The following is a 13428-nucleotide window of genomic DNA, read 5'->3' on the forward strand; positions in this document are numbered from 1 at the left end:
TGTACCTGCTGTGGCTGCTGCTACCACCCATCTGGAAGGTTCCTCCTCTTTGCACAGCCAAACGTGTATACTGGACACCTCTGTTTCCACTCAGCCGGCTTGTGAAGGCTGAGTTAGGGGAAAGAAAATAAGCAAAGCAATCAGATCAGGAGTCGAGACATACAGAACTAAAAACAGTAGTATGTCAGAAACAGATGTGCTTTACCTGGGCTACGCAAAATGGCAGACAAGGCAGAGGTGCTGGAGTGGCCAAAGAGACGCTCGTGCATGAGCTGGCGCTGGCGTGCTTCTTGTTCACGCCGCAAAGCCTGTGCCTCAGCAGCAATGTCAGGAGGCATGACTGCCAAAACACTGTCCTCCATATCCTCCAACACACTGCGCCGCAGGTCTGATGGCAACGTCTGAATGAAAGTCACAGGGTCCATGGGAGTGTCTGAGCTTGTGCTCTGGGCCAGCTCCCGACGCTGCTGCTCTGCCCGTTGTTGTGCCAGCACCTGAGATGGGAGGGGGAAAGATAAAAACAACTTCTACTGTTAAGCAAGAACAGAGGGGGAAAAAAAAAAAAGACCCAACCAATCTCTCTAAAATGACTCTCCTCCTTCAACCACAAATGGTTATCTCTCTTTCCGAGGTGTGGGGGGTGGGACAGAAACTGGGTTCTGTGACCACATGACGGGTGGAACTCCACAGCTGGAAGCCCCTTTTAGGATGTGAAGTCTTGGTCATTATTAATTTAGTCCTGGAAATTTCACTATATTTCAAAGAAATACATATTTCACTGAATTACATCCCCCTTATGTGGAATCTCCCACAAGGCAATGAACTATGGATCATGCATGCAATAAGGTGAGCCAAACACATCCACACAAATAACTTGCATATCTTGTCCTTATGCAATTTATAACTTAAGCGCAAAGAAGAGAAATGCAATTGCCCAGATTTTCTTGTGACTTGTAGTTGGCAGTCCCGTAGATTTGTTTTTACACCTACTTTCCTATTTTGACTTCCCATTTTATGTTTTTTTTATGTTACATGTTTTAAACAATACAATTCAAGCAATGGAAAAATTCCTTTTTTTTTTTAATTAAGAGGTCAGGAATCCTAAATTCAGAAAGTTTTATTTTGTACAGTGCAGGGTCACAGGCTACATGAGTTTCCTTCAGATTTTATAGTTCTATTATACTTGTTCCTAAACTGTGTTTTACCCCATAATCTTTAAAAGTGCCATCTTACCTCCTCTTGGATTGCTGGAGGCAGTGCAGCCAGGAACTCTGGACTGACTTCTGTCACACTAGGGTTTCCCACCACGGGCGGTGCTGGGGTAGCAGCAGTTGTGGTAGTCGGGGCCGTACGGGCAGGAGGCCGGATACCCAACTGGTTCTGTAGCACTTCACGCCGGATGTCATCAGGCAGAGCGGCCAGAAAAGATGGGTCTACACCTTCCGGAAGATTTATCCCTATGAAAAAGCATGTTAGAGGTAGCTGCTATCCCTACTAAGAAAAAGGGCATTGACTTAGTATAGCTCCCTCTTTTTATGTCCTCTTCTAGTATTTACCTGCCAAGGGGTCTTCCTCCTCACTGCTGGTAGAAGGAAGGGGTTCTTCCAAGATGCCCCGAGAATCAGCACCGGAAATGGCCACCGCCGAATCTCTGGTGGAGGAGCTCTCGGAGGATGAGGCAGGTGGGGAGCTGAAGAGCAGGAAGTGACAGTATTAGCAAGTGCAGTGCTAATGCTAAAATTGGCATATCACCCCCTTGCACCTCATCACTGCTCCTTACCCATCATCCACCTGCTGGCTGAGATCTGGCTGGCCCTCCCTGAGGGCCTGTGCATTGGAGCCCTGCTGGGCGGTGTCTGCCGTTGCTACAACAGTGGCTCCCCCTGCCTGGTCCACATTGCTAGGGCCACCAGCCTCTCCAACTCCTTCTTCAAGGTTGCAAGAGGCCAGGCTGCTGGTATCCATGGGTGAGCCCTCCAGCTGGCTGCTGACTGCTGTCAAGGCATCAGAGTCTTCAGCCCTCTCTGGAGAAAGCGAAGCTGGTGGGAAAGGAAAGAAAGGACTGAGAGATAAGTCTGACAAACGTGAATTCTTTTCATCAGATTCAGCCCAGAACATGGAAAGGACAGAAACCTACACATTGACCTCCTTCTGGCTTTTAGACACCCTTCCTAAGAAGCACTGATAGAAGCACTGCCTGAAAACCTGATACATTGGATTCAAATTCTGCTGCCTATTATGACAGGGCTCTGGTTCCAATTTAGCAAGGAAACATCTTGTTTTGGCTGTGATATACCCTTCACTACCACCTACTATACAGTAACAGGCTTCAGAAATTGCCTGTGAAGACTTTCAAGGCAGAATACTGAGCTGAATTGATAGGTCTGATCCAGCACAGCATTTTTATTTTTAAAAATGAGAGATTCAAAACATGAGTTTAAACCTCAATAAAAAGCTACTTAAAAAACAAACAAACAAACATCCAGCCAAATTTTGAAAGCTAGGATCAAATCATTAGGTGGGTGCGTAGGCTTTTACTTTCACTTTGCAAATTTTAGTTAATTTGCAAATATATGCACTTTTAAAAAATTGTTTTTATTAAAGATTTTCTTGGGTTACAAAAGTGCATACAGCATTTCTGCTTTCCATTCATAGGACCCTTTCTACAGATCAGTTATACTCGATGCGAGACACTTATGTTATAGACAGTATATGGCATGGGGAGAAGAGAAGTGGGGAGAGCGTATGTGCAAGGTTTTCGTGTCAGCGTCACGTGGCCAGGTTCTCTCTCTAATCATTTATTAGTTTTCATTGGTGGCGAGAGAGGTTGGGGGGCAGGGCATGATTGGTTGCCTTCAGTTGGCTGCAGTGAGTTTTGTTTGCGTGTATGAGGTGGAGTTGTTGTTAGGGTCAAGTTAGCCATATTGATTTGTATGCTGCTGGTGGGTTCTTGTTTTGTTGGGCTGTGTATGTAATAAAGGGGAGCCACACTGGGGTGAAGGTGTCCTCTTTTATTTGCCCCTCTGTCAGTTTCAGTCTGTTGGCTAGCTGCTCTAGTAGGGCTGTTTCCCATATGGTTTGGTACCACGGGTTCATGTTCTCTCCAGTGTCTAGTTATGATGCTCTTGGCCACTGAGTAGGTAGGTAGGTGATGAAAATATATGCACTTTAAAACTATTGCTGCCTTCTCCTGAACATGTGGAAGATGGTAGGAATCAGAGTATGTTTATGCACGTACAAGTGACACACAGCCAGAAAGGAGGTAACACCTGCTGCAGGGTGAAGCCTGGGGCCACTTACTGATGGTGGGAGCAGGTGAAAGCTCCATCTGTGTGGCCTCAGCATCAGTGCTTGGCCTCCCAGGGCCTGAGTCCTCCTGTTCCACCGGCATCAACAACTGCCCAGAGCCCTGGGCATTGGACTGCCCCGCCAGCTCTGAAGGAAGCTCGCCTGCCCCTGTCACCTGCTGCTGTTGCTGTTGGGGGCTCTCCAGCGTGACCAGAGTCTGCTTGGGGCCAGCAGAGGCGTCTTCAGCTGCAGCTGGGACTGCAGGATAGCCATCAGGATGGGCAGCACCATCTGGGAGCCAAGAGAGGGAGGGAGGCTGTCTTAAAACCCAGGCCACTGAGCAGCAGCAGGATTTCAAGCAGGGAATTGGCTTCATCCTGCACCCTCAAGGTTAGTTCAAAAGCTGGGCACATCAAACACCCACCCCAGTCCTGGGTACTTCACTCCTCCCAGGGAAAGTAGTAAGTTGTATAGTTATCTCTGATTTGGGGCACAAATCCCTACCCCACAACAATACAACTTACTACCTCACCCCAGCAAGAGCAACGTCACAAAGCCTCAGCGTCAGGCAACTGGTTCTTCCCCTATCTGAACAGCCAGTTTTTAAAAAATCCTGCAAAATCCTTTCACATAGATCTGAGAACACTCATGTAGACGATCCTCTCCCCAAGCCACAGCAAGATCCAGGGAATCCTGCCTACAAGATCTAATGACACACTATCCCACTATAACCCCCATCCCCAAATTTCTGTCCACATCTAGGGATGGAACCAAGGAACTCAGGGGCTTTGATTCCACATTTCGTTCTTGAGCCCATGTTCTTTCCTCCTGAGCTAGGCGTGGTTTCTCAGTGGCTTCTCTCTTCTTCAGTGCTGGCACGGCGAGTTGCGAGTCCTCACAGGAAAGACAGTAGATTGTATAGTTATCTCCAAGACCGGGTGTGACCCTAAAACTATACAATCTACTACCTCATCCCAGGGGGCCCAGGAACAGCATCTGCTTCAGCTGAGCTGGGGGAAGAAGACACCATACAGACATAGAGTAAGGGAACAAATTACCTGGAAGGTTCTGCTCAGCAGAGCTGTTTGACTGGGGTAAGGCTCCCTGCAGAGGGGGAAAAAAAAGTAAGCAAAGATTCATCTGATTAAAACTCATCTGGGCAGGAAACTGCCTATGTAGCTTCTGACACCCAGGACAAGGAAAAGAGGCAGAAGCTTCAGGTCACAGCTGTACCTTCTCTCTACAGTGGTACCTCTGGTTACAAACTTAATTCGTTCCGGAGGTCCCTTCTTAACCTGAGGCACACTTTTGCTAATGGGGCCTCCCGCTGCCACCACGCCACCAGTGCGCGACTTCTGCTTGCATCCTGGGGCAAAGTTTGCTACCAGGAGACCTACTTCTGGGTTAGCGGAGCTCGTTACCCGAAGCATTTGTAAGGAGGACGGTACGTAACCTGAATGCCTTTTGCTACAACAGCTCTGCCCGATTTTCGTCTAGTCCAGTGAGGCACATCTATCAAAATGTTCTCTTCTACATAGAAGCAAGCATTCTAAATACTGCTGGAAAATGTGTTGATAAGTTTTCCTTTCTGTAATTGGTTGACAAAGATATCCGGCTTTTATAGATTATATACAGAAAAATGTCAAGATATTCTATTCCCTCAGATCCAAAAACAATCTTGCTAAACTGTCTTAGATTTCCTTCTCCTTAGTTGAGATTTAACAGCTAAATTCTTTATTGAAAGAGTAAGAGAATGACCACTTTCTCTTCTGCAAATGTTTGGAACAATGGCTAAAGATACCAATCCAATAGAATTATATCAATGAGCAAACTTCATGACAATATCCTCCTAGCATTGACAGGCAGAGATATGAAGAAACACATTAAAGTGTGTCCATCCCTGTATCTGCTAACTATTATAGGTATGACTGTTACCATATTCCACTTACTGCTGGTGTCTCTATTCTTGATAACAGAGTTTCTTTTGTTCCTGTAACAGTGTGGGGGTGGGGTGTTTTTAAAAAGAACAGGTGTAAGACCTGGCTCTAGGAAAGGAATGTGATGACTTTCCTTCTTACAAAGAGCTACAGTGGACGCTCATGTTGTGAATGTGATCCATGTGGGAGGGACGTTCACAACCCGCAGCATTCGCAACATGCAGCGCCGCGTCTGCGCGGGTCGCGATTTGGTGCTTCTGTGCATGCATGAGCGCCGAAACCCGAAGTAACCTGTTCTGGTACTTTTGGGTTTGGCGCAGTGCGCGACCCGAAAATGCGCAACCTGAAGCGTCTGTAACCCAAGGTATGACTGTACTAAGAAAGATCAGCTCTCAGTCTAGTGTCTGAGTTTCTGCTTGCCTTCCTGATGGGAAAGAAAGGAACAGAGGTTTTTTCTCTGATTTCATCTCTGTCTGCCATGTGCAAAAGAGCACACAGACATGTGGAATTATATACTGAAATGACAGCAGGGGTTTCTATTTTGTGTTTTCCCTTATATACCTAAGTGAATGAACATCCCCAACTTTATTTTAAGGTGGCCCACTTGCCACAATTTAAAGTTTACCAAAAAACAGTTCACATCTTTGCTCTGGAGCAGAACAGATTTGCTGTCTTATCAAGCTACCAAGACCTAAACTCGTCTGCTGGCATTTTCATTCCAAATTATAGGTACTCTGCTTCTCATTTACAACCCTGTTGCATATATTCAAGGTGATATTCAACTGATTCGCCCTACTAGTGCAAGCATTACCACGTTCCCTGCTTGCAGCCCATGCCCTCCCTGAAACTTCTCCGGAGGATTTGGGGAAACACCCCTAGAACAGATTTAGGGATGCACAGGAGGAGAGTGTTCCATTGTGCAAGCAGAAAGCCTTGCGCTAATTTAACAATTGCCTTAGTGCTACAATGAATACAACTCTTAGTCCTGTCTCCACACCCCAGTCACAATGCAGCTTCCTTAATGAAAACCATACCAGATGAAATCAGTCCTGCTGAAAGTTTGCCATTCAACAAGCTTTTAAAAAAGGCCACAGATGTTCAAGTTGGGCTTCTAACCTGGGCATTTTGCTCTTTGTCTTCTGCCTCCTTGGCCTTGTCTGCAACTTTGGCCTCCTCCTCAGCCAGCTGTTTGCGCCTCTTCTCTCTACGCTCCTCTAGTTCCTCATCTCTCAATGCCTCCAGGTGGTTGATAATGGGAACTTTGACCACTGGATGGAGAAAAAGCACCAGATTAAATAGAGCCAAACAGAGAAGGGCCTGCATTGGCTGAAGCAAGGTAAGTTACTTGTTGGCTCACCTGACACACAGTCATGCATGCTTTCTGCATCTAGTACTTTGCATTCTTCTGTCCAGCGTGTCAGGGCAGTAGGGATGCTTGACAAGGTTCCTATAGAAGGAAAAGTGGAGGACATATTACTGATAAGCCAATCCATACAACAGCTCACCAACACCCTCAAGACCCACAGCTGTGCCGTTGGCCAGCCATTCTCCACATCTGCCTAACAGCTGAAAATGTGAACTGACTCCATTGATAAAGATGTTTGAACTGATCCACAATGGTATAAAAATGTTGTAGGCACCTGACTGCTAATTCACAAAAGGTTCTTTTGCAGTCTCCTAAGCATCCCTCAAATTTTTCCATTTAGTTTTTTTTAAATGAAAAATTGAAATTTCAAAAAATGTCACTGACCAACCACTCCCAAAAAGTCCTGCTTTGGAAAGTAGACCTGAGAACTGTAGTTCTCACTGCACCCATATTTACACTTTGGCTTCCTGAGTGCTGACCATAGGGTCGATGTGGCCCCAAAAGGGTCAGCCATTCCCACTGTAGAGTTTTAATCTATTGGTCCTTTTGATTTTACCTACAAATCTAGTAAACAGTCTTAAGGACTTGCCTGCCTGGCTGGTGGCTGTGCTCTGGTCATGGAAGAAGTCATCCAGCAACTCATCATCTGAGCGAGCGATTATGTGCACGTCGTCGTTGCCTACTAGAAGGCGAGCTCGACCTCTGCTTTGTAGCGGGAGGCTACTGCTTAGTTGAAGAATATCTGCAGCTGCTGAAGGGCCCAACAACCTAAAGAAGACATAAAGGGAACACTTGTTTTCCTACACAGAGATGCAGTGACTTCTAAAAGAATCCCCCAGTTCTCAGAACAAGATTATGGGGAACACTGGGGCAAACCAAACTGCGTTGGGATGTTGCCAGAACAATTCACTGTTCTGTATTCTACAGCTTTTGGCAAAATGTGATACTCCTCCACTCCCTCAAGTCTCACCTCTGCAGGATCAGAGGTGGGTTGGGCTGGCGGGTGCCAGGGTAATGAACATGGATGGTATGGCCAGTGTTTGCTGTCAGCTGCCGAAGGGTCCTCTGGCTGCGGCCAATGCCTTGCGCCAATCGCGTAGTGGAGGAGCCACTACCCAAAGTCAAGGAGCTATGGTCTGCATGCCGTACCATGAGTGGATGAGTGGCAGGAATATTGCCAGGTGATGGAGGAATATCCGCTGGGAATAGAAATAGGCAAAGTTAGCAAGCCAAGATGGAGCTTTGAAGACATACAAATATAATTTCCCTGGAGACAAGAACTAGCCTGAAATAGGGTCAACAAAGCCATAATTACAAAGCCTCCCAAATGTCAGAGCAACATTTTGAAGCTAGAAAACAGATCATGTGCTAGAACACAGCACTGATCATGGATAAGGCAGGAAAAGGAACTGAGATGATGCTGAATGTGGGCAGTCTGGTCCTGCCTGTTCTGGGCAGTGGGAGGAGACAACCCATTATGTGGATGCTTCCGTTCCACTGGATAGAGAATGTTATTCCATTTCAAAGAAAACCCCAGTTCCCTAGTCCATAGGATGTGGGGGAAAGCTTAGCATCTTGGCTCCCAGCCCCCCCAGAATCAGCCATGTCCTGTGGCTTTCCAGTTTTCAAAGTTCTTACTGGCGCTGGAGAACATGTTGTCAAACTCAATGATGAGGTCATCTTCACGGTCAAAGCGCTCAAAACGCACCAGTGGGGAGGCATTCATATCAGGGTAGTCTTCATCTAACTCCATCTCGGAGCCATCATCGTCATCTTCCTCCTCTTCGCCTTCCTCACCTTCTTCATCATCCTGGAGGGAAAGTTATCACCAAACACAAGACTAAGAAAAATGACGGCTAGAATACAGCATCATGAAAACCAGTCTTCATACCTCCTCACTCCAACTTTAGTCACTCTCTTTACCTGGAACCACAGACTGAGTCAATGAAATTTTTGGCTCTCACACTATAAAATATTCTAGATCTAAAACCCAAACATCATGGTGCCTAGCTCCCATTAGCTCCCCAATAAAACCTATTACATGCTGTCCTCAATTATGACCACCCTTTCCCTGTTATTTTTGACATCTGCCCCACAGCCTCCTATGTTAAGATCATAAAGCACCCACTGGAAAGACTTCTGCACTGCCTTTCCTTCAATGCCCTTACCTGGTCATCTTCATCCTCCTCCTCCTCTTCTTCCTCTTCATCCTGACTATCATCTTCATCCTCATTGCTGCCACTGCTGTCTTCCTCCTGTGTGTGCTCCTCTTCATCTTCAGGATCCAGAATATTCATAGAATCTAGAGAAGATTAGAGTGTAGCTATGGTGAATTGGCCCCTGCAGGTTAAGTGAAGATTCTTCCAGTTACCTTTCTGGCAAGTTCTATCTTCAAACTCCTTTTGCCAGACAAGCAAAACCTCACAAAGCCAGGTCTCAGAACCGCCCCCCCTCCTGCTTCTCTTACGAGAGCGCAAGCCTATAACAACACTTCTGCATTGTGCTAGTTCACCCTTCTCTTGCACTTACCCTCCCCCTCCCCCTCCAGGGACTATAGGCACTTCTACTGACTCCATGTAACATCGTAGGCAATGCCTCACCTTCCCTGTTGGCCTGTAATGTGGAAGCCTGGCTGAGATTGGAAGGTGCCTCATCCATCAACACATCCTCCTGAGACTCATCCTCTCCACTTCGGCCCACTGAAGGACATAAAGGAAGTGTATAGGGCTTAGCAAAGTTATGAGCAAACAACCCTCTCCCTTTAGAGGACCTTCTGGGCAGTCCCTAAACTTGATGGCCATTTATCTTTGAGTGCCCGTTATGGTCCTGATGTGATGCTGCTTTCCATATACAGATGGCGATTTTCTTGGCAGCTACCATGACAAGCCTCTTGCCTCTCAGAAGTCACCCCACCCACCAAGAATTGTATAGGAATAGATTATCTCTATAATGGGCAAAAAAGCAACACGGACATATGTCTGATACAGCACCCATGATGTGAGATAAAGAAGAGTTGCAGGGAGGAGGAAGAGAGAAGAACAGTAGATGATCTCTACCTGGAGTGGCCTTATGAGGTAGGATTCTCTACAGCAAAGCAAAAAATGCACTTGGTTCCCTCAGAGGCCACACAGAGGGGGAAAGGCAGAGAGTCCAGAGATACTGAAGGAAAGTTCTGAGGCAAAGTGTTGGGGCTTTGTACTTACCTATTATTGTACTATTCCCTGAGCCACCATCCTGCTCTAAAAGCTCATCGATCAGGTCCTCTAGCTCATTTTCCACCTAGAAGATGGTAAAAACAAACACGCTGGTGATCTCCAGTTCTTTACAATCAAGTCTCAAAACCGTAAAACAAGCTGCATCACCCTGACTTCTGAAACAGGTCTGATTTGTGCTCTACCCAAGTCAAACGCTATATACGACAGCTAGCCCAGCCCCAGGTATCACAATCTAAATTAAGCAAGCAAAGGGTCATTTCAGTTTGTGCAGCTATCCAGATTGTACTCATTAATCTCAGAGCAAAGATGTGGTCAACAAAAGTCTTCATTTACACACTCCTCTGCATATAGCCCTAAATAAATTGCAACTTTAAGCAACACAAGCAGGAATGGAAGTGATCCCAGCTATATGTCACCAACATCCCATGCCTTAAAACCTGTGGCCACCTCCTGCATGCAATACAGGCAGGGTCCCTACAAGCCACCATCAATACCTGCATCTCCTGCGTGCTCAGCACCTCCGGCTGTCCAGCAATCACCACGGCATCGCTCTCCGTTTCACCATCCATGATGTCACCATCTGTCACTTCTGCTTGGGCAACATCATGGTCCTCCTCCGGGGCCTCTGCTTCCCCACTCTCCCCTGTAAGTCAAGGTCTCAATATTACCCTCTCAAGTCATCCTTGAATTAGCTTAGTGGCAGACAGACTAATGGAGGCTCATAATGGAAGTCAGAAAAATTCCAGGCCAAGGAAAGGAGGGGATGGCAGGTGTGGATCTTATTGTGGAAGAGGTTGATGAAAAATCACAGAGAAGAGGTACATGACCCATAAACAATGGATGCTGAGGACGGCATACCTGCATCTTGTTGGCCACTGTTGGCATCTTGTGCTGCTCCCTGAGCATCCTGCTCCGCCTTGCTCTTGCTCGAGGCACTTTTGCTACCAAACAGACTACTGGGCTGATTGACAATTCGTGATAACGTTTCCAAGGGTTTCAGGGCTGCATTTACTGTGTTAGCCATGTTGGGACTTGGAGGAAAAACACATGCCAATATGAGTTTCCAGACTGTGAACAAAGGTCTTAATAGCAAAGCTAACCTTAGCTGGGGTAGAACGAAGAGAAACCTCTAGTGGGAAGATGTCATGATTCTGCCTGCTCTCTCAATATGCCAATTCAATTATGTTCTAGAGATAGGGGAAAAAACTTTCTAAGGCCAAATCTTAGTGGAAGGGATTGTATCTGTCTTCTACATTTGGTCTTGTCCTTGTCCCCTACACCAACTGTTCAACATCATCCCTGATCATGAAGGAGGCCCGCTCCATCTCCTTGCGGTTAAATAAGTCACATACCTGGACAGATCAAGGCTGTGAGGCACCCTGGCCAGGTCATTGACCAACCCCTTCTTGAGGAAGAGGCGGATGATGTTGTTCATGCCATTATGCTGGGTTTTTGCTGTGGCATTGCTGTAGAAGCTAGAGGTGGATGGGCATGATTCCATAATGGTGCTGATGATGCACATGACAGCTTGCAGCCTAAAGAGTGTCAAAGTGGAAAGTGACATTTCTTTACTTCCAGAACAGTGTCATGGTTAGCAAAACCTGCAATACCCTGCCCCAATCCCTGTAACAGGAAGGATCTATTTTCCTGCAACAAGTATTCTAATTTAGTAAAGTGACAGAGAACCTGTGACCCTCCAGATATTCTACAACTCCCATCCCCCCTGCCATTAGCTATGCTGGCTGGGACCGGTGGGAGCTAGTGTCCAACAACTTTTGGCGGGCCGGAAGTTCCCCATTCCTGATTTACAAAATACTGTACCTGAAAATTTTATACAGTCGTACCTTGGCTTCTGAATGCCTTGATAATTGGACATTTTGGCTCCCGAACGCCACAAACCCAGAAGTGAGTGTTCTGGATTGCTAACATTATTTGGAACCCGAACATCCAACGGGGCTTCTGATTGGCTGCAGGAGCTTCCTGCAGCCAATCAGAAGCCGTGCTTTGGTTTCTGAACGTCTTGGAAGTTGAACGGACTTCCAGAACGGCTTCCGTTCAACTTCCAAGGTACAATGGTACTACAGTGGTGCCTCGCAAGACGAAATTAATCCGTTCCATGAGGCTCTTCGTATAGCGGTTTTTTTGTCTTGCGAAGCAAGCCCATTGACAGCTTAGCGGATTAGCGCTATTAGCGGATCAGCTGATAAGCGGCTTAGGACTTAGGAAAAGGGGGAAAAAAGTGGAAAAACCCCGCAGGAACTCGCAAGACATTTTCGTCTTGCAAAGCAAGCCCATAGGGAAATTCATTTTGCGAAGCGCCTCCAAAACGGGAAACCCTTTCGTCTAGCGGGTTTTCCGTCTTGCGAGGCGTTCGTCCTGCGGGGCACCTCTGTACTAAAAAGAAACATGATTTAGTCAAGACCTTTGCTGCAGACCTACTGAAAACCACGAATACCTGGGCTGCAAAGCTGCAAGAACCTATTACAGGAGAGTTGTAATACAACATCCTCTTCTCAAGTGCTAATCAATCCTCAACATCTTCCAGCTCACCTGGCATGCTTTTCAGTACTCTCTGTCATGGCCAGTGCCCGACCCAGGGCTGCCTTCACCTCATTCACCAGGGCTACCTGGGCATCTGTGCCACTACCTGCTGCAGCCAAGCTGGCTAGGAAGAGGCGCGCCAAGGCTGGTGTATCTTTGTCTTCTGCATTCTGGGTGTGAGGGAGCAAATGGTCCAGCACAAAGGCCAACACACTACAGTCCTGAAAAGACAAAATGAAAGATAGTAGCGAGAGCAGGCCAGGGTGGCCTAGTCATCTTCTTTCATCAGCAACTCCTCCTCCCAAGCAGTCTACCCAAACTCACTCCTCTTCTCTGGAACCTAGCAGTGCTGGCCCCAAGTCTTATTTTGCATTTACCCCACTCCTAATCCACAGTTCCTTAGGTTTGTTTTGTTCTTCCAGGGCTTCTCACCTCCTTTATCAGCTCAGACTGGCCCACAGTATAGTTGTAGTTGGCAATTAAGGTGGCAATGCCAACATATGAGCGCACAAGCTCTGCCAGCAGCCTCAAGATGGTGGATGTAGGCATAAGTGGCTTGCTTCCCTTAGCCTTCTGCTTGTTCTCCTCTGCTGCTTTATCACCCTCCTTATCCTTCTTGTTTTCTCTTGATTCTTCAGGAGTGGAGGCTGTAGGACACAAGGGAAAAGGAGAACCAGTGAAAGAACTGCTCCCTGCCTCCCTCCCCCCCAAAAAAACCTCCCCACGAAGTTTCAGGAGAGACATGGTTCCAGTATGGCAGATGGGGTTTGATCTCACTTTCAGGAAAAAGACTGAGGGGCCCCATCTTTACAACTAAGAGAAATGAGACTGGCATCCCAACACTTGAAGTGATTGAGCAGGGGAATGTCATTCTGGGTCTGTTTTAATCAGGGACTAGTATTTCCAATTGCAGGATAGCTTCAAGGGAGATCCCCGGAGAGGCATTAAGACACTGTTATGTCTAATCAACAAAGATGAGACTTACCATCTCCTTGGGGAGTTCCAGACTGGGGAGTCTCAGCAGCTGCACTATCAGCAGCAAAAACCTGAGCCTAGAGAAGAACAACAAAGGCAATGGACA

The 13428-nt window shown here is 46.8% G+C and overlaps 1 protein-coding gene across 2 annotated transcripts in view; it reads right to left on the minus strand.

The window, feature by feature from the left end:
• Positions 1-13428, minus strand: part of HUWE1 (HECT, UBA and WWE domain containing E3 ubiquitin protein ligase 1) — a 96760-nt gene that overhangs the window by 17093 nt on the left and 66239 nt on the right. For both annotated transcript variants that reach the window (XM_081845860.1, XM_081845859.1), the window contains exons 46-66: positions 13333-13399; positions 12780-12994; positions 12357-12568; positions 11159-11341; positions 10665-10837; positions 10301-10449; positions 9795-9870; positions 9192-9290; positions 8760-8893; positions 8230-8401; positions 7562-7790; positions 7181-7359; positions 6583-6672; positions 6342-6493; positions 4347-4392; positions 3301-3579; positions 1781-2039; positions 1557-1690; positions 1234-1457; positions 206-494; positions 6-108 (exon numbers count right to left, since the gene is read on the minus strand). In XM_081845860.1, the coding sequence (XP_081701986.1) occupies positions 6-108; positions 206-494; positions 1234-1457; positions 1557-1690; positions 1781-2039; positions 3301-3579; positions 4347-4392; positions 6342-6493; positions 6583-6672; positions 7181-7359; positions 7562-7790; positions 8230-8401; positions 8760-8893; positions 9192-9290; positions 9795-9870; positions 10301-10449; positions 10665-10837; positions 11159-11341; positions 12357-12568; positions 12780-12994; positions 13333-13399 (3464 nt within the window). The remainder of the gene's footprint in view (positions 1-5; positions 109-205; positions 495-1233; positions 1458-1556; positions 1691-1780; positions 2040-3300; positions 3580-4346; positions 4393-6341; positions 6494-6582; positions 6673-7180; positions 7360-7561; positions 7791-8229; positions 8402-8759; positions 8894-9191; positions 9291-9794; positions 9871-10300; positions 10450-10664; positions 10838-11158; positions 11342-12356; positions 12569-12779; positions 12995-13332; positions 13400-13428) is intronic.

The sequence above is a fragment of the Podarcis erhardii genome (assembly GCF_964252035.2).
Source record: "Podarcis erhardii genome assembly, chromosome: 17".
Taxonomy (NCBI): domain Eukaryota; kingdom Metazoa; phylum Chordata; class Lepidosauria; order Squamata; family Lacertidae; genus Podarcis; species Podarcis erhardii.